The following is an 18,068-nucleotide window of genomic DNA, read 5'->3' as shown; positions in this document are numbered from 1 at the left end:
TAAAGGTGTGTGTGTCTGTGGTGGGGGGGGGGATTTTGCCTTGTGTGTTGCAGCAGGTGGGGCATATCTGTGGGTGTAAGTGAGGCGAGACAGACAACACTCTGAACTCCAGCGTACAGTGTTAACATCTTTATTCCTGGTCAAAGCAGTTAACAGCCTAGTCCTGAACACAGACACTCAACCACTCCAACACTGAGCCATAGGACACTCGCAGCCTCCCTCACACTGAACACGCACACGCAAAGACACAGAGAGACCGAGTGCGTGACACAGCAGTTATTGCTAGTAAATGATTAAATCACTGCCGCCCCCACACGCACACACAAGACACGCACGCTCACACACACGTGTTACAGGACTGGGGTGTGCTCTCACACACTGAGGCATCCCAACTCCAAACGGGAGGCAAAGAACAAAACCAGAAAAGTCACGTGACCCAGGAATCCAGACTTAAGACATGTCGAGGAGGCGCTCCTCAGACGGACGGATACAGACAGACAGACAGCACCCCTCCCCTGCTGTAACACAACGCACTGTCCTGCGGGGGGCGGGGGACAACTGAGGAACGGGATTGTCCAGAACCAGTGCAGTGATGGGGGAGCGGCCTGTCTGCACAACTGCGCTTTCGCTTTCAACCTTTGTGTGCAGGGGCCGACGCACTGACACTCGCGCTCTCACCGTACACCCAACGAGAGGGTCGTCGGTGCGGCTCATAAAAATCAGCAAAAATAAATCATGAAATAAAATAATTACATAGAGATTTATATTATTTATACAGAGGGGAGCGCGAGTCACATGGTCTCACTACCCCTACCTGCCTTCCTCCTCTCTTCTCTCCTCCTCTCTCTCCTCCCCCCTCTCCCCATCCCTCCTCCCCCCCTCAGAGCCACCAGAAGCGCACGTACACGATGAGCATGACGATGAAGACGGCGCCGGCAGCCAGCTTGGCGTAGGTGGAGCGCGTGTTCAGGTACTTGGCGTCGCTGCGGTACTTCTTGGACAGACTGGACAGGTTACTGGCCTTCGAGTCCAGAGCTGGGGAGAGAGAGGAGGAGGAAGAGGAGGGGAGGGAGAGGAGAGGAGAGGAGGATGAAGAATAAATATACACTGCATGCACTTCCTATCTCAGAGTGTCTGTGTCTCTGCACAGAGCGCACAGTGAGTATCGCTGTGTGTACAATAGTGTGTCATGTGTGTAGTATGTACAGCATGGTGTATGTCTTCTGTGCTGCACTCCGGGAGCAGCAGGGAGGAGACGACAGTACGCCTGTCCCGTTGCGATGACGGTGGTCAGCAGTGGACAGGCGGGACAGACCGCCGTGAGCTCCTGTGTCTAACGGCCACAGTCAGTCACATTTAACACTCCGACTCAATAAACTCTCCATGAATAAATAAATGATGCATTTGATGAGTACATTCATGCATTTTACAGTAGTTTGATAACGCAACATTATTTGTATTTTTTTAAACCAACGATGGCACTGGTCGCAGTTATTTCACACAATGTAATGCAGTAGATATTTTTAATTGGCTCAAAATAAGCTGGAAAAACCAGGTACACAGGGCAGGTGTAGACAAAAATCAAAACATGGACGGGTCACCGACGCGCCCAAACGAACAAACCATTATTGTCACTGCAGGGTGATGGGGAATGTGTGGGACTTTGTGATAGACTTGTGTGTGTGAGTGTGCGTGCGTGTGTCTCTGTTTGTGCACCTGTGTGTGTGTGTGTGCGTGCGTGCGTGTGTGTCTGCGTGCGAGCGTGTGTCTGTGTGTGCACCTGTGTGTGTGTGTGTGTCTGTGTGTGTGTGTGTGTGTGTCTGTGTGTGTGTGTGTCTGTGCGTCTGTGTGTGCACCTCTGTGTGTGTGTGTGCATGTGCGCGTCTGTGTGTGTGTGCGCGCGTGAATTGTGTTGGTGTGTTTGCAGAATCACAATTACAACAGTGAATAAATATAAATATTGTTTTATAAACGTTTTAAACGGAGGTTCACACCCCTGCACGGGGGCGACTGAGCGCTGTGGACGGCCGCTGCTGCTCCGAGTGTAGACTGCGACTCGACAGGCGCAGTGCTGTTCAAATCACGGACCGCGGGGACTCAGACCCGGAGCGTGGTGACTCAGACTCTGACTCGGACCCGGAGCGTGGTGACTCGGACCCGGACCCGGAGCGTGGTGACTCGGACTCTGAGCGTGGTGACTCGGACTCGGACTCGGACTCGGACCCGGACCCGGACCCGGAGCATGGTGACTCGGACTCGGACCCGGACCCGGAGCGTGGTGAATCAGACTCGGACCACGGTGACTTTACTACTTGACCTGACTGTGTAGTGTGTACAGCCGTGTGTCTGCAGTGTGTACAGTGCGTCTACAGTGCGTTACCTGACAGCGCCTCTCCACGCTGCAACACCTCCTCGATGTTGGCCACCATGATCCTCTGCACGTCCTGCAGCTCGGTGTTGATGCTGCCCAGGTTCCTTCGCGCGCGGCTGTCGATGTACAGCTTCTTCGTCTTCTGGATGTAGGTGTCTGAGGGACAAACACACCTGCTTCACAGTCTGAACACGTGCACACACACGCACGCGCTTCACAGTCTGATCACGCACACGCAGTCAGTCTGTGCCAGTCTCGGTCCCGGGGACTCACCGAACTCGATGAAGGAGTACGGCCGGGACACGGTGGGCACCTTCTTGCCGTGCTGCTCGTCGAACTCGGCCTGCAGGTCCTCCAGGTAGGCGAAGGCCAGCTTCTTGGGGAATCCGGCCTCACACAGCACCAAGTAGCAGACACCCCTCTCGATCACATAGCTGCCAGGCACAGGGCACAGGCAGGGTGTCAGTATGGGACTGCAGCACCCTCACTGCGTCACTCTGCTCAACTGTAGAACAACTGTAGTGCAGCGGACAGCAGTGCCGTGTTGTGTAGAGCAGTGCAGTGTTGTGTAGAGCAGTGCAGTGCAGTGTTGTGTAGAGCAGTGCTGTGTAGAGCAGTGCAGTGCCGTGTTGTGTAGAGCAGTGCAGTGCCGTGTTGTGTAGAGCAGTGCAGTGCCGTGTTGTGTAGAGCAGTGCAGTGCAGTGTTGTGTAGAGCAGTGCAGTGCAGTGTTGTGTAGAGCAGTGCAGTGTTGTGTAGAGCAGTGCAGTGTAGTGTAGAGCAGTGCAGTGCAGTGTAGAGCAGTGCAGTGTAGAGCAGTGTTGTGTAGTGTATTGCAGTGCAGTGCAGTCCAGTATAGTGTAGAGCAGTGCAGTGTTGTGTAGAGCAGTGCAGTGTTGTGTAGAGCAGTGCAGTGTAGAGCAGTGCTGTGTAGTGTATTGCAGTGCAGTGCAGTCCAGTATAGTGTAGAGCAGTGCAGTGTTGTGTAGAGCAGTGTAGAGCAGTGCAGTGCAGTGTAGAGCAGTGCAGTGCAGTGTAGTGTAGAGCAGTGCAGTGTAGTGTAGAGCAGTGCAGTGTTGTGTAGAGCAGTGCAGTGTAGAGCAGTGCAGTGTTGTGTAGAGCAGTGCAGTGTATTGCAGTGCAGTGTTGTGTAGAGCAGTGCAGTGTAGAGCAGTGCTGTGTAGAGCAGTGCAGTGTTGTGTAGTGCAGTGCAGAGCAGTGTAGAGCAGTGCAGTGTAGAGCAGTGCTGTGTAGTGTATTGCAGTGCAGTGCAGTCCAGTATAGTGTAGAGCAGTGCAGTGTTGTGTAGAGCAGTGTAGAGCAGTGCAGTGCAGTGTAGAGCAGTGCAGTGTTGTGTAGAGCAGTGCAGTGCAGTGTAGAGCAGTGCAGTGCAGTGTTGTGTAGAGCAGTGCAGTGCAGTGTAGAGCAGTGCAGTGTATTGCAGTGCAGTGTAGTGTAGAGCAGTGCTGTGTAGAGCAGTGCAGTGTTGTGTAGAGCAGTGCAGTGTATTGCAGTGCAGAGCAGTGTAGATCAGTGCAGTGTTGTGTAGAGCAGTGCAGTGTAGAGCAGTGTTGTGTAGAGCAGTGCAGTGTAGAGCAGTGCTGTGTAGAGCAGTGCAGTGTTGTGTAGAGCAGTGCTGTGTAGAGCAGTGCAGTGCAGTGTAGAGCAGTGCAGTGTTGTGTAGAGCAGTGCTGTGTAGAGCAGTGCAGTGTTGTGTAGAGCAGTGCAGTGTTGTGTAGAGCAGTGCAGTGTAGAGCAGTGCAGTGTTGTGTAGAACAGTGTTGTGTAGTGTATTGCAGTGCAGTCCAGTATAATGTAGAGCAGTGCAGTGTTGTGTAGAGCAGTGTAGAGCAGTGCAGTGTTGTGTAGAGCAGTGCAGTGTAGAGCAGTGCTGTGTAGAGCAGTGCAGTGTTGTGTAGAGCAGTGCAGTGCAGTGTTGTGTCGAGCAGTGCTGTGTAGTGCAGTGCAGTGTTGTGTAGAGTATTGCAGTGCAGTGCAGTTCAGTATAGTGTAGAGCAGTGCAGTGTTGTGTAGTGTAGAGCAGTGCTGTGTAGTGTATTGCAGTCCAGTATAGTGTAGAGCAGTGCAGTGTTGTGCAGTGTAGAGCAGTGCAGTGTTGTGTAGTGCAGTGCAGTGTAGAGCAGTGTTGTGTAGAGCAGTGCAGTGTAGAGCAGTGCAGTGTTGTGTAGAGCAGTGCAGTGTAGTGTATTGCAGTCCAGTATAGTGCAGAGCAGTGCAGTGTTGTGTAGAGCAGTGCAGTGTTGTGCTGTGTAGAGCAGTGCAGAGCAGTGCAGTGTTGTGTAGAGCAGTGTAGAGCAGTGCAGTGTTGTGTATTGCAGTGCAGTGCAGTGCAGTGCAGTGCAGTCCAGTATAGTGTAGAGCAGTGCAGTGTAGTGTAGTTGTACTCACTGGAAGGCCATGGCCCCTGCCTCCAGTGTGCAGCGCGTGGGGCTCTGCTCGTTCAGCTTGCGGAACAGCTGCTTGGCCTGGCTCTGGTACTGCTGCAGGTCCCGGCCCGACTGCACACACACATTACACAACACTGTACATTACTGCAGCACACACACACACACACACACTCACTCACTCACTCACTCTCACTCTCACTCTCTCTCTCTCTCTCTCTCTCTCTCACACACACTAATGCACTCACTGGACTACATTATGCAAGGTGAGAACATACCTTCCTATCACACACACAATCATACACAGTCCTCTAACACAGTTTGGGGGTGCAGATCAATCAGGTTCACACACTGCTCCCCCCCTCCCCCCCCATCTGCTGACGGTGACATGAAGAGAAGAAGGGATACGCACCTTTTCACTTCCCTTCAGGAGAGCAGGCGAGGGGGAGAGAGGGAGAGAGAGAGAGAGAGAGAGAGGGGGGGGGTTGAAAGAAGCTCAGAAACCAACCAACTGTGCAGGGCGGGGCAACATGACAACGCCACGGACCCGCGGCCCACAGAGGCTCGAATGACATGTCCACTACCACACCACAACACTGCCTGGGCGCACACTGATGATGTCACTCATCACAACAGTCGCCACCGTGGGGGTTCTGTCTGCATTGAATCGAGGGTTTAGAAAATACTGGATCTGTCCTGGTGGGCTTGAGTGTCTGTCTGTCTGTCTGTGAGTTGTGTGTGTGTGTGTGTCTCTGTGTCTGTGTCTGAGAGTGAGAGTGTGAGTGTGTGTGTGAGACAGTGAGTTCGTCTCTGTGTCTGAGAGTGTGTGTGTCTCTGTGTATGAGAGTGTGTGTGTGTCTCTGTGTCTGTGTGTGTGTGTGTGTGTCTGAGAGTGAGAGTGTGAGACAGCGAGTTCGTCTCTGTCTGTGTGTGTCTGAGAGTGTGTGTGTCTGTGTGTCTCTGTGTATGAGAGTGTGTGTGTGTCTCTGTGTATGAGAGTGTGTGTGAGACAGTGAGTTCGTCTCTGTGTGTGAGTGTGTGTGTGTGTGTGTGTGTGTGAGTGTGTGTCTCTGTGTATGAGAGTGTGTGAGTGTGTCTGTGTGTGTGTGTGTGAGAGACACAGTGTCTGTCTGTCAGTGTGAGTGTCTGTGTGTCTGTCCTCACACACGTCTCTTTACACGTCCGTCCCCCTCAGTGCCAACCAAGCAGCCCCCGCCTGATCGGACCCATAAGCGGCTCAAACCAGCGGATCAATGCGGCGGTACTGAGCTCCTGTCCGGGTCTGGTTCTGTAGAACCAGTCATCGTCACTCCCACCACGAATATTATTTTTACTGTGCGATATGAGGAGTGCTATGATCATTAACAATTAAAAGTGTCTGGTGCACAATGACGGCCTGCCCCGAGCCCTGGAGCCGACACAGCCAGCCTGGGCCGGACTGTCAAATGAATGTAATAATAATACGTGTGTGCAGCGCGGTGCCGGACCGGTCCGTACCTGCTCGTCCTCCTGCATCGAGGCGGCCAGCGGCAGCCCGTCCGCCACCCGGGCGATCATCGTCAGCAGAACCATCTCGACGAGGGTCTGGTTTTCACACGAAGCGGGCCGATGTGATCCGAGCTGCGCCGCGCTGCCGTGTCGGGCCGAAGAGCTTCCGCTGACAACACGGACGGGCTGAGCTGGCCGGAAGCGCCGGCGGTGCGTCGCTCAAACCCGTCCGGCCCGCCTGCTCCTCCTGCGCCTGCGCCTGCGCCTTCGCCTGCGCCCCGTCCTGCTCCTCCGCCGCCACCTCGTTCCGGGCCCCGGATGTTCCTTTGCATAATGCACTCAGAACCTCAAAACCGCAAATACACGTCACAAAATCTAACCAGTCCATCAAAATAGTACAATTTGTCATCGAATGAAAAGTTCTTTCCATCAGCCTCTTCACAATGGCACAATACACACTAATTATGAGCTCAGTATGACTTGGTCAACCCTGTACTGCTCTGCCTGTCTTCTGCTTGTTTGTAAAATAAAGAATAAATAGTCCTTTCACCCCAGCGTGAGCCAAAGACCAAAGTAGAAACAATCTCACTCAACAGCAAAATGTACGCTGACAAAAGATTTTATTATATTCAGTTACAGTAATGTTCTTGATACGTTAAATGAAGCTGGAAATACTTTAAATTAGAATTACTTTACTTTATTGCCATGGTACATACACATGCACTAGGAATTTGTCTTGGTGAAAATGGTCACGGAAAAAACAACACACAACATAAATACACAATGCCTGGTCAGATGACAATGAATAAATAAACACGAAAAATGCTATTGTGATACATAAAGTCGGCATATTAGTTCTTTCTGGAATGGTTATTGATAAAAGTAACAGCTCTGGGGTAAAAGCTGTTTTGGTGTCTAGCTGTTCTGGTCTGGATAGACCCGAGACAGCTCTCAACAGTCTTCACCGTGTTAAGCTCCAAATTGTTGTTGACACACCATGATGGAAGGCTGTCCACCTCCTTAAAGTAAATATAACATAAGTCCTCTGAAGATACTCAGTACCAAGCTGATAGTTATGGCAGTATACAAAAAAGCAATTGCTAAGTTTCTCAGCAGCTCTCTCTCTTCAGGGGTTCAATTAATTGAGCAAGCGGCCGGGATGCAGTCAGGTGAGTTGTGGTGTCTGGTCTAACCGTAAAGAACACCTTCTCTTGAGATGCTGCATACCTGGCAATATCCCACCTCTCTGGCCTGAACACTGACTGTGGCTCTGTGACCAGTGAGCTCCTCCCACATCTGCTCACTCTGGGCAAATTGAATCACGTATATGAATACAGGTGGCAACACATTTGCCTCAAGAGACACGCAACATGAACATGGGCAGCCATTGTAACTGACACTTAATATTGTGAGGAAATGCATGAGTGTGATGAGCCTGACCTGTACAGACTGGAGCCTCATCTCTTCACTCTGTCTCTGTTCCTGTCAGGGACCTGTGCAGCTGTTTCATCCTTAGTGTCTAGACCTGGTCAGCAGCTGCCAGACTGACACTCTGTACATCCTGAAATATTTGATGTTCTTGTGTATTTGTAGACTGGATGTCCCTCAAGCACACTGAGTTGTGTGAAAACACTGTATCTACAATGGCCGCCTCCTGCTCAGGGTTGTAGACTCTTCCTCGGCCACCAGAGCGGGTTGTCTTTTCACTTCTATAAATGGCTTTAATTAAATGGTCAAGGAGGATGACAGAGAAACTCCTGACATGTACATAGTACTATAATACAGTGAAGTAATCCACCCTCTGCCCAGCCTCTCACATTGAAAGGCCATGCTTATCACATGGTCAACGCTAGTGGCACACATGTCACTAGAAACGTGTGTTCTGTGTCTCCCCTCTGAGCTGCTGTGTCACCGCGAACACGCACCCCTCTCCTCTCAGGGCTCATGGCTGTGTTCCCTCTTTCTGTCTTGTCTTTGTCTTCTGACTTTGCTACATTTCATGCCAACACCAACTCACTGTTATATGTGATTATGGACTGACTGCTGATTGAACAATTGAACATGTGCAGTAGAGATTCACACGTGTGGGAGTCTGTGTTATCGACTGTGAAAAATGATCTGATTTTATTACTTACCCAATTGATTTTTGTGTCTTTTGTAGTGAGTTGTGTTTACTGTTTTGCACCAGTGTGCTTTGCATTTGCATTTTGTGTGAAAGCGACCATAAATGACCTGCAGTTTTGCAGAAACGTGTCTGTTCTGCTCGTCTAGGTTCTGGTGTTGGTCACGTGGACCACAGTTTCGTTCACATTGACTTACTATAACTGTAACACAGTGACACGTGGTGTGCTGTGATAGCCTATTAACACAGTGAGGCGTTGTGTGGTGAACTTTGAATTCTCCACCTCTGCGTCAGATGCCATAGTCCCCACAGTCTGTGTTGACATCAAACTGCACCAATACAAAATGAATGATCACAAACAAAAATGTTTATTTTACAATACAGTGATGTAACAGTGACACGAGACATATGACTGGGATACAGAGAGGCAGCGGGGGTGAGGGGTGGGGGTGATTGTGTGTGTGTGTGTATACGCGCGCATGCACGTTGGTGCATGTGTGTGTGGGTGGGTGTGTGTTGGTGCGTCTGTCTGTCTGACAGAGAGAGAGAGAGAGAGAGAGAGAGAGTGAGCAAGGCAAGGCCCATCCCTCTATTAGACAGGTTTAAGATCTTTGGAAGGTGTAGGTGAAGGAGCCAAAGCAGGTCTGTCCAGAGTAACAGTCACAATTGCCAACCCTCACACCGCAGCCCCAAACCCCAAAGATCGTCCTCCCATAGGTCCCGCTTCACCCCAGGCAGCTCTGCATACAGGCGGCACAGTCAGTGGGCAGCACAGGAACACACACAGTACACAAACACAGACACACACAGTACACACACAGACACACATAGTACACACACACACATACACACACAGAGCGCAGCACACACCCCTGTCCCGAAGCTTTAATAGGTGCATTTACAAGGCCATTAACTTTCAGCCGCCACAGGGGTCTCACATGCGCACAAATCCAAACTTCATTATATGCATAGATTAAATTATAGTCCTTTATATTCCTAAATTGAATCGCAGATATCTCCAACTAACTCCATTTCAAGATATCTCGAAATTACAATATGGCTTGCCATAGACACACAAACACACAGAAAAACCCACATACATGAAAAACACACACGCAAAGTCACACACAGACACACACTCACGTAGGCACATTCCAGTGAGGGGGGGCTCCACAGGCGTGGAGTGGATGGCGGACAGGCAGGCGAGGTGAGGCTCACAGCGCGCCCCCCTACCAGTGGAGCCCAGCACCCCCCCGCAACTACTGCCCTCCCCGACGAGGCCCCCCGTAGGGACAGCCTGAGCGTCAGGGGGGGCGGCGGTGAGGGACAGGTACAGCAGACACGGCAGCAGCAGGGAGCGATCCCCAGCCATGGTGACCTGAGGGAGTCCGCTCCGGTCCAAGAAGCACCGATGGAGAGGCAGTGGGACCCCTGGAAGCCCTTCGCTCTGGAGTCTAGTGTCTCGGCACCAAGTGTCCCGTCTTCAGTGTGTGCGTGAGTCTGAGAGACACGAGTGAGAGAGACAGTCTGAGAAACGATTCTGAGAGAGAGTGAGAGAGAGAGACAGTTCAGAAAGCTGGGGGGGCGGGCCGCAGGAGCACACAGCCAAGACACGGCTGAACAAGGCTACTCCCTGCGTGTTGTTTTCCCAGTTAGCGCCCCTCACCCCCCCAGCTCACAGCCTGAGGCCAGGAATGCAGGCCGTCAGCCCCCTGAACAACTGCATGTATTGCGCTGTGTGTCTGTGAACTGTAGTCGAACCCTGAGACCCAGGAAAGCAGGGTCTGAGCAGAACCAGTTTCCACCAGCAATTTGGGCTCCATACATCATACAAGCCCCCTGATATTGAAATTACATACGCCTTCATTTCACCCCGGTTTGAACATATGTGGGTCTTCCAGAAACCGAGCTTCCACTCATCATGGGACAGACATGCGGGCCTGTTATATGTCCCTCCTGTCTCCTCCCCATAACAGTGCCTGAACTTTGCATCTTCTCTAAGACTGTTCTTGAGATCGCCTCTTGGACCTCTTCTGGGCAGCTGCTCGTAATAAATTCCTTTTGATTGGCCGAGCATCTCCCTCTGGGTGATTTTGGACTCTTCACCCCTCAACTCAAACTCTTTAACTGTTGAAGCACCATTCCCCTGCTGGACTGGACTGGACTGGACTGCTGCAAAGACACTGCTTTTCTTTTTCTTGCAGACCTGGCTCCCAATCTGTCTGCCAGTCTCCTCCTCAGCTGTGGTCTCTGTCCAGCTCACCGGGCTCTGCGGTCTCTGTCCAGCTCACCGGGCTCTGCGGTTCTGTTCAGCTCACCGGGCTCTGCGGTCTCTGTCCAGCTCACCGGACAGCTTGCTGCTGTTGTTGTTGTAAAAGACGCATCATCATTCTTCTTCTGGCACATCTGGAGAAGACCACTTCCCCTTTGACATCTGGAGTTGAGCAACAGCAGCATTGCTCAACAGCAGCACGACTCCCAGCGAAGGAGTAATAAGTTCAGTTCTCAAACGTTTATAAAATATAAAAAGGCACTTACAGAATATCTCCCTGAAGCTCGACTTCATATATGCATTGAAAAATCAATTACAATTATTGGTAGTGTTATTATGAAAGACGTTTTTACCACATACACTTCCCAGAACTCAGTATATTGTATCGATCTGGGACTGGGGGGCCATGTGGGGTATGTGTTCCTGGGTTATGTGCATGTAACTGTTCAGTGTGTGTTACTTCCGGGGGCCAATCCCGGGTGCTAGTTAATAAATGGTGGTGCTCTGGTTGAGTCAGTCAGCTTAAAGCCAATTCTGTGCTCCTGTTCCTGTGCTTCTGTCCGAGTAATAAAGCGTCTGTTATTGCTGCATCGAGTCTCGTTACACTGGTGTCAGTAGTGGGACTGTGGCAGGGAGGGGGTTAATGGTCCCTCCCTGCCTGCTCATGGACTGCAGGTGGTTGGGGTGATTGACCTTAATTGATCAATCAACCCCAGCCACTTGCTATAAAAGGAGCCCTCAGCCGCACAGTCAGGTGGTGGGAGGAAGTTGGTTTGTTAATTGTGGGTGTTGTGTTGTATTTTGTTCTTGTCCCCACAGTGAAGACTTGGTCCAGCCTGTGTGTAGTTTGCTTTGTGTTACGAGTCTTTTTGGTTGGCCCTCATGCCTATTGTGTGTTTTTGTGAATAAAAGTCTTGTTTTCATTAGCTTGGTTCTGTCTCTGAGCCTCCCTTCCTGGCCATCCCGTACATATGGTGTCAGCAGTGGGATATGCCACCTAGAGGCTCCACTGCAGGTTTCTTGTTTGTTTTGGGTTAACTTGGTGGTGATCCTGCCTGTGAGCACAATTTTGAATTCTCCACCTCTGTGTTGACATCAAACCGCAACGATACAAAATGAATGATCGCAAAAGTGTTTATTTTAAAATACAGTGATGTAACAGTGACACGAGACACATGACTGGGATACAGAGAGGCAGCAGGGGTGATTTCTGCTCCACTACACTGTGCTAAGCTGTGTTACAAAGTGTTGTCTTCCATGAGACTGTGCTGTGATATAGTGCGCTGTGCCATTCTAGAGGAGTGCAGTGTGCTGTACTGTGCCGTACCCTATCTCTCCGTCTCTGTCCTTCTCAGCTACAGCCCCGCAGGACGGTAACATTGATGTCTGCTAGACACAGGGTGAGCACAGACCCCCTACATACAGTGTCGGCTGTAGAAGCTCCTTCTTTCCCTTTCACTTCTCTCTCTCCTTCTCCTTCTCTCTCTCTCTCCTGGTCTGTCCTCCAGAGTGAGCGTCTCACTGTCCTCTTCCTCTTCCTCCTCCTCTTCCTCCTCCTTCTGTGACCTCACCTGAGAGCCCATGGACAGACAGGGGGCCAGTTTACTCCTGTTACCTGGACATGTTTCCTCACCACAGGAGGTGTGCTGATTGCTGTCTGATGTCCCTGACTGGAGCCACGTCAGTGTGTGTGTGTGTGTGTGTGTATGAGCGTGCATGTGTAACAGAAGTGGTGATTTGTTGTATAGGTGATTCCCCTTGTCACTCTATTTTGCACTATTGGGATTTTGTGTTTCATTTGTACCGCCTTCATCTGCCATACACTGTGTATTATTGGCTGATTTGTGTGGCCTGCTTATGAGGGGCGGTGTTTAAGTTAGAATCGTCTCAGTCTGCAAGCGCCAAACCAGTGTTCACTTTTGCAAGGCACTGTACATAAACATTTAATTGTATACTCCTAAGATCAGATTTGTGTTGATAATATTGTTTGTAAATATTTCCATTATGTTATGCATGAGATGTGGCATTTTGTGCATGTGTATTCTGTCGAATATCCTTGTTTTTAGATTGCTAGCTAGCGCGAGATTGCGTCAGTAATGGAGTCTCATGTATTTTGTACAGTGTATGTATGCAGAGGTGATGGTCTGTGGCTGCATCCTGTCATTTGCCTTTCCTTTGTTTCTGACCAGATCATCCAGTAAAGCAATGACTGGTGGTACATGCTGGAGTCCTGTTGCTGTTTATTAAAAACCATACATAACGCAAGAAGAGTACCGTCACACATGCGTGTGTGTCTGTGTCTGTGTGTGTGTCTGTTCCTCACCTTCAGTGCACTGGTAAAGGGGGCAGCAGTTCCCAGGGACCCCTGTGCCCTTGGAGATGAGCTGGCTGTGCCAACCGGGTGGGCAGGAGGGGCTGGCGCAGCGCTTAAAGTCACAGGTGCAGAAGCTGGGCACCAGGGGGCAGCAGTCCCCTACAGGCGTGTAGGCTTTAGTCAGGAAGGAGTCCAGCGGGCAGGACGGCACCGTCTTGGTCGGGCAACTGATGTTACGGCACTGCTCAAGCACTGACAGACAGACAGGGAGACACATTCACTCGAATTTCTTAACTGCTGGCGTATCGGCGTGTGAGTGTGTGATTGTGTGAGTGTGATTGTGTCAGTGTGAGTGTGTCTGTGTGTGATTGTGTCAGTGTGTCTGTGTCAGTGTGTGTGTGATTATGTCAGTGTCTGTGTGTGATTGTGTCAGTGTGATTGTGACAGTGTGTGTGTGTGTGTCTGTGTCAGTGTGTGTGTGTCTGTGTCAGTGTGTGTGTGATTATGTTAGTGTCTGTGTGTGATTGTGTCAGTGTGATTGTGTCACTGTGAGTGTGTCATTGTGTGTGATTATGTCAGTGTCAGTTTGATTGTGTCAGTGTGTGTGTGTGTGTGTGTGTGTGTGTCTCACACAGCTGGTCTTCGCATTCGTCCACAGTGAGGAGGCGTGGCTGGGCAAAGCAGCTCCTCTCCTGACACACACAGCGACCCTCTGTCAGCTCACACCTCTGGTGAGTACACGGCACAGGCTTACTCTCTGTCTCACTCTGCTGAAGAGTGGGATCGTAGTCCATAAATTCTGCAGGGGAGGGGAGAGAGGGATGGAGGAGGGGAATCTACAGTAAGTGTTCAGTCAGTGTGCAGTCTGTGTTCTTTTAGTGTGTAGTGAGAGTCCAGTCAGTGTGTACTCAGTGTGTAGTGAGTGTGTAGTCAGTGTTTAGTGAGTGTCCAGCCAGTGTGTACTCAGTGTCCAGTCAGTGTGTAGTGAGTGTCCAGTCAGTGTGCAGTGAGTGTGTAGTCAGTGTTTAGTGAGTGTCCAGCCAGTGTGTACTCAGTGTCCAGTCAGTGTGTAGTGAGTGTGTAGTGTGTGCTCAGTGGAGAATGAGTGCGCTGACCTTTCAGTACTTCCCAGCACTTCTCATAACTGCTGTAGGTGAAGGAGCCAAAGCAGGTCTGCTCAGAGTAACAGTCACAATTGCCAACCCTCACACCGCAGCCCCAAACCCACGGGCACAGATCGTCCTCCCATGGGTCCCGCTTCACCCCGGGCAGCTCTGTACACAGGGGGCACAGTCAGTGGGCTGCACAGGAACACACACAGTACACACACAGTAAACACACACACACACACACACACACACAGAGCACAGCACACACCCCTGTCCCGAAACTTTAATAGGTGCATTTACAAGGCCATTAACTTTCAGCCGCCATAGGGGTCTCACATGCGCACAAATCCAAACTTCATTATATGCATAGATTAAATTAGTCCTTTATAACACGGCTATATCAAAAATGTTGTTTTATCTCGCTGCGAATTCTAACAAGTAAAACCAACGCACTTATGTATTTATTCTTAACCGAAGCATTTTAAATAAATATACAATTATATATGTTATGCTAACAGAAAGTAACAAGCCATTTAATGTTAATTTTAACAATATTTTATTTACAATACGGGAAGTAGGGAAGGGTCTCTTCTCTGTGCCACAGTGCAGGTCTTTAAACAACCGCAGACACACTAGCTTGTAAGTACAAACTTCATTATATGTATATAATAAATTAGTCTTTTAGAACACAGAGCTATATCGAAAACTGTCTTTATCTAATTACGAATTATTATAACAAGTAAACCCAACGCACTTGCATATTTTTTCCCAACCGAAGCATTGAAGATAAAAATACAATTAAATATTTTTCCTAACATAAAGTTACAAGCCATTTAGTGTTAGTTGTAACAGTATTGTATTTATAATAGAGGCAGTAGGGAAGTGATCTCCTATCTGCTCCACTGATGTGAAGGCCGTTCATCTGCCCCATCTCTGAAACACAAGCCGCAGCAGTGTATGCTGGGACTAGAGCCGGCCAAGCGTTTACAGTGCCAGGATCAAATGCTACCGATGCTCTTGATCCGGATCAGAAATGGCCGTGTAAATGCTGATACAGTGACTGACTGTGTGGCCTGTGGCCAATGGGGACTGTGGATCCCCCCGTCCCCCTACAACCCACCTTTGCAGACGCCGGTGTTGGGGATCTTGATGGGGGTGGTGTCGTTGATGCTGGCGCAGGTCAGGTACGTGTCACAGTAGCCATACTGCCAAGACGGGCCCCCGCACACCTCTGCTCTCTGCCGGGCACAGTGCCGGCAGCAGCCGCAGGGGTCCACCGCATATCTCCCTGGGCAGGGGGTCCGCATCTTGGGGCAGTGGGGGCAGCTGGAGGCGCAGTCCTGCCGTGGTGGGGGGGCTTCAGGGATGAGGAGAGAGACTTACTGTTGATGTTTGCGTGGTATTTACAGCACAAACACAGACACACGCATATACACAGAGACACACTGTGGCCAAACTGCCAGATAGAGATTTCTCCAAATACAGGTGAAGTATCTTAAATTGAACCACAGATATCTCAGATTATCTCAATTTCAGGATCTCAAATGCAATTCAAGATTTCTCATTTAAAGCTCCAATATGAGATATCTTGAAGCTTGAAATGAGATAACTCGCTGAATTTGAGATATAATAACTTACTTTATGTAGCACTTATCAAACACAAGTGCTGCACAATCAACAATGAACAGTGAAAACAAGGAGATACAAGACAAGATGCAGTAAGAAGTAAATAAGAAAAGGTAAAACAATAGAGCTAATAAAAATAGTAAAGGAGAACAAATGGAATAGATAAATAAAAGTTGCAATAAAACTATTAAATATCTCTAATTGTATTTGAGATATAATTTACACACACACACACAGACACACTGACACAGACACACACACACAGACACACACACACACACACACAGACACACTGACACAGACACACACACACACACACACAGATAGACACACACAGAGACACAGACACACACACACACACACACACACTGACACACTGACACAGACACACACACACACTCACACACATACACTGACACACAGACACACTGACACAGACACACACACTAAACACACTCACGTAGGCACATTCCAGTGAGGGGGGGCTCCACAGGCGTGGAGTGGATGGCGGACAGGCAGGCGAGGTGAGGCTCACAGCGCGCCCCCCTACCAGTGGAGCCCAGCACCCCCCCGCAACTACTGCCCTCCCCGACGAGGCCCCCCGTAGGGACAGCCTGAGCGTCAGGGGGGGCGGCGGTGAGGGACAGGTACAGCAGACACGGCAGCAGCAGGGAGCGATCCCCAGCCATGGTGACCTGAGGGAGTCCGCTCTGGTCCACAGACGACACTCCTGGTCCGGTCCAAGAAGCACCGATGGAGAGGCAGTGGGACCCCTGGAAGCCCTTCGCTCTGGAGTCTAGTGTCTCGGCACCAAGTGTCCCGTCTTCAGTGTGTGCGTGAGTCTGAGAGACACGAGTGAGAAAGACAGTCTGAGAAACGATTCTGAGAAAGAGTGAGAGAGAGAGACAGTTCAGAAAGCTGGGGGGGCGGGCCGCAGGAGCACACAGCCAAGACACGGCTGAACAAGGCTACTCCCTGCGTGTTGTTTTCCCAGTTAGCGCCCCTCACCCCCCCGGCTCACAGCCTGAGGCCAGGAATGCAGGCCGTCAGCCCCCTGAACAACTGCATGTATTGCGCTGTGTGTCTGTGAACTGTAGTCGAACCCTGAGACCCAGGAAAGCAGGGTCTGAGCAGAACCAGTTTCCACCAGCAATTTGGGCTCCATACATCATACAAGCCCCCTGATATTGAAATTACATACGCCTTCATTTCACCCCGGTTTGAACATATGTGGGTCTTCCAGAAACTGAGCTTCCATTCATCATGGGACAGACATGCGGGCCTGTTATATGTCCCTCCTGTCTCCTCTCCATAACAGTGCCTGAACTTTGCATCTTCTCTAAGACTGTTCTTGAGATCGCCTCTTGGACCTCTTCTGGGCAGCTGCTTGTGATGAACTCCTTCTGATTGACCGAGCAGCTCCCTGTAGTGGTTTCAGTAAATCCCAGGACACACTGATGAAGAAGTGATACGTTTATTCAGAAAACATAAATACAGGTGAACCCGGAGTGCCTCTCTCAGGAAGTGAGGAAAAGAACTAGAGCCTTTTTGCATATTCAGATAGACAACAGGTAATCTGTCGGAAGTGTTTACATCTCAATCAAATCCAGTTATACAAGTTCAGTGCAGTTATACCAGTTCAGCTCACTGCATGCCATGACAATACAGTCGTTGATTAAGTATCCAGAAGACAATGGCTGGTTAAAGCACACTCTCCGACAGGAGCTGTATCCAATTCAAGAAACAATGAACCCTGAGGCGGAGACAGGGTCACACGACTTTGGTAGATTTCTGTAGATTCTGAATTTGGTACGAAACCACTGTCCAAAATGCATCAACAAACTAATAATTAAAGCAGCTCCCAGAAAAGAGTAAAAGGCAAACTAATGATTTGCTAAATGAACAACATGAAACAATGAATAATATAAAGAAAATAATAAAAGTCAATTTTCCCACTACATCCCTCTGGATGATTTTGGACTCTTCTCCCCTCAACACAACTCAAACTCTTTAACTGTTGCAGCACCATTCCTCTGCTGGACTGGACTGAAGGGTAATGGTCATTTCTTTTTCAGGGAACCAGGGTTATAATAATGATAAAGTCGAAAGACAGCCAGTCCGGACACCTGATTCAAGCCCAGTCCCATCACGGCAAGCACAGCAGAGCCTCGTGGCGCCGGAGGGCGAGCCGCCTGCAGTACCCGAGTGCCCAGAGCAGAGCGTGCCGGTCTGCAATATACAGCCAGTAGAACCTTGTGAAAGTCTGACGACCGGAGCAGGTCCCAGCAGTACACCGTGTGTGAAGTCTGCGGTCCTCATCCGACACGTGTGGAGGGGTGTGGAATCACTCCAGGACGAGAGTT

At 50.1% G+C, this 18,068-nt stretch overlaps 2 protein-coding genes across 3 annotated transcripts; both read right to left on the bottom strand.

Annotated features, from left to right (window-relative positions):
* Positions 1 to 114: 114 nt before the first annotated feature.
* LOC136714313 (vesicle-trafficking protein SEC22b) lies at positions 115 to 6,464 on the bottom strand. Of its 2 annotated transcripts, XM_066691728.1 has the most exons (6): positions 6,272 to 6,464; positions 5,187 to 5,198; positions 4,779 to 4,888; positions 2,645 to 2,805; positions 2,381 to 2,527; positions 115 to 1,035 (listed from the first exon to the last, which is right to left on the bottom strand). In XM_066691728.1, the coding sequence occupies exons 1-6, from the start codon at positions 6,344 to 6,346 to the stop codon at positions 881 to 883; spliced, it is 660 nt and encodes a 219-aa protein (XP_066547825.1). In that variant the 5' UTR covers positions 6,347 to 6,464; the 3' UTR covers positions 115 to 880. The 2 variants fall into 2 exon arrangements, with proteins under 2 accessions (XP_066547825.1, XP_066547826.1); XM_066691729.1 differs by lacking the exon at positions 5,187 to 5,198 and having other exon boundaries at positions 6,272 to 6,463.
* A 5,308-nt stretch (positions 6,465 to 11,772) lies between these two features.
* Positions 11,773 to 16,650, bottom strand: LOC136714613 (cysteine-rich motor neuron 1 protein). The gene is made up of 6 exons (XM_066692202.1): positions 16,166 to 16,650; positions 15,200 to 15,436; positions 14,086 to 14,244; positions 13,602 to 13,769; positions 12,980 to 13,222; positions 11,773 to 12,227 (listed from the first exon to the last, which is right to left on the bottom strand). The coding sequence occupies exons 1-6, from the start codon at positions 16,392 to 16,394 to the stop codon at positions 12,175 to 12,177; spliced, it is 1,089 nt and encodes a 362-aa protein (XP_066548299.1). The 5' UTR covers positions 16,395 to 16,650; the 3' UTR covers positions 11,773 to 12,174.
* Between the last annotated feature and the right edge of the window lie 1,418 nt (positions 16,651 to 18,068).

Source organism: Amia ocellicauda, chromosome 19 (assembly GCF_036373705.1).
Source record: "Amia ocellicauda isolate fAmiCal2 chromosome 19, fAmiCal2.hap1, whole genome shotgun sequence".
NCBI lineage: Eukaryota > Metazoa > Chordata > Actinopteri > Amiiformes > Amiidae > Amia > Amia ocellicauda.
The sequence above is the reverse complement of the archived record's forward strand: the minus strand, read 5'-3'. Positions and strand labels throughout refer to the sequence as shown.

Bases quoted from the DNA above. Each gene is read 5' to 3' on its own strand.
- LOC136714613 (XM_066692202.1), bottom strand. From the start codon at position 16,394: ATGGCTGGGGATCGCTCCCTGCTGCTGCCGTGTCTGCTGTACCTGTCC. The intron at 14,245-15,199 runs GTGGGTTGTAGG...CCCTGTGTACAG, and splicing joins CAACACCGGCGTCTGCAAAG to AGCTGCCCGGGGTGAAGCGG. The intron at 13,223-13,601 runs GTGAGACACACA...TCTGTCTGTCAG, and splicing joins CGAATGCGAAGACCAGCTGT to TGCTTGAGCAGTGCCGTAAC.
- LOC136714313 (XM_066691728.1), bottom strand. From the start codon at position 6,346: ATGGTTCTGCTGACGATGATCGCCCGGGTGGCGGACGGGCTGCCGCTG. The intron at 2,806-4,778 runs GTGAGTACAACT...TGTGCCTGGCAG, and splicing joins GCAGGGGCCATGGCCTTCCA to CTATGTGATCGAGAGGGGTG. The intron at 1,036-2,380 runs GTAACGCACTGT...CTCTCTCCCCAG, and splicing joins GCGTGGAGAGGCGCTGTCAG to CTCTGGACTCGAAGGCCAGT.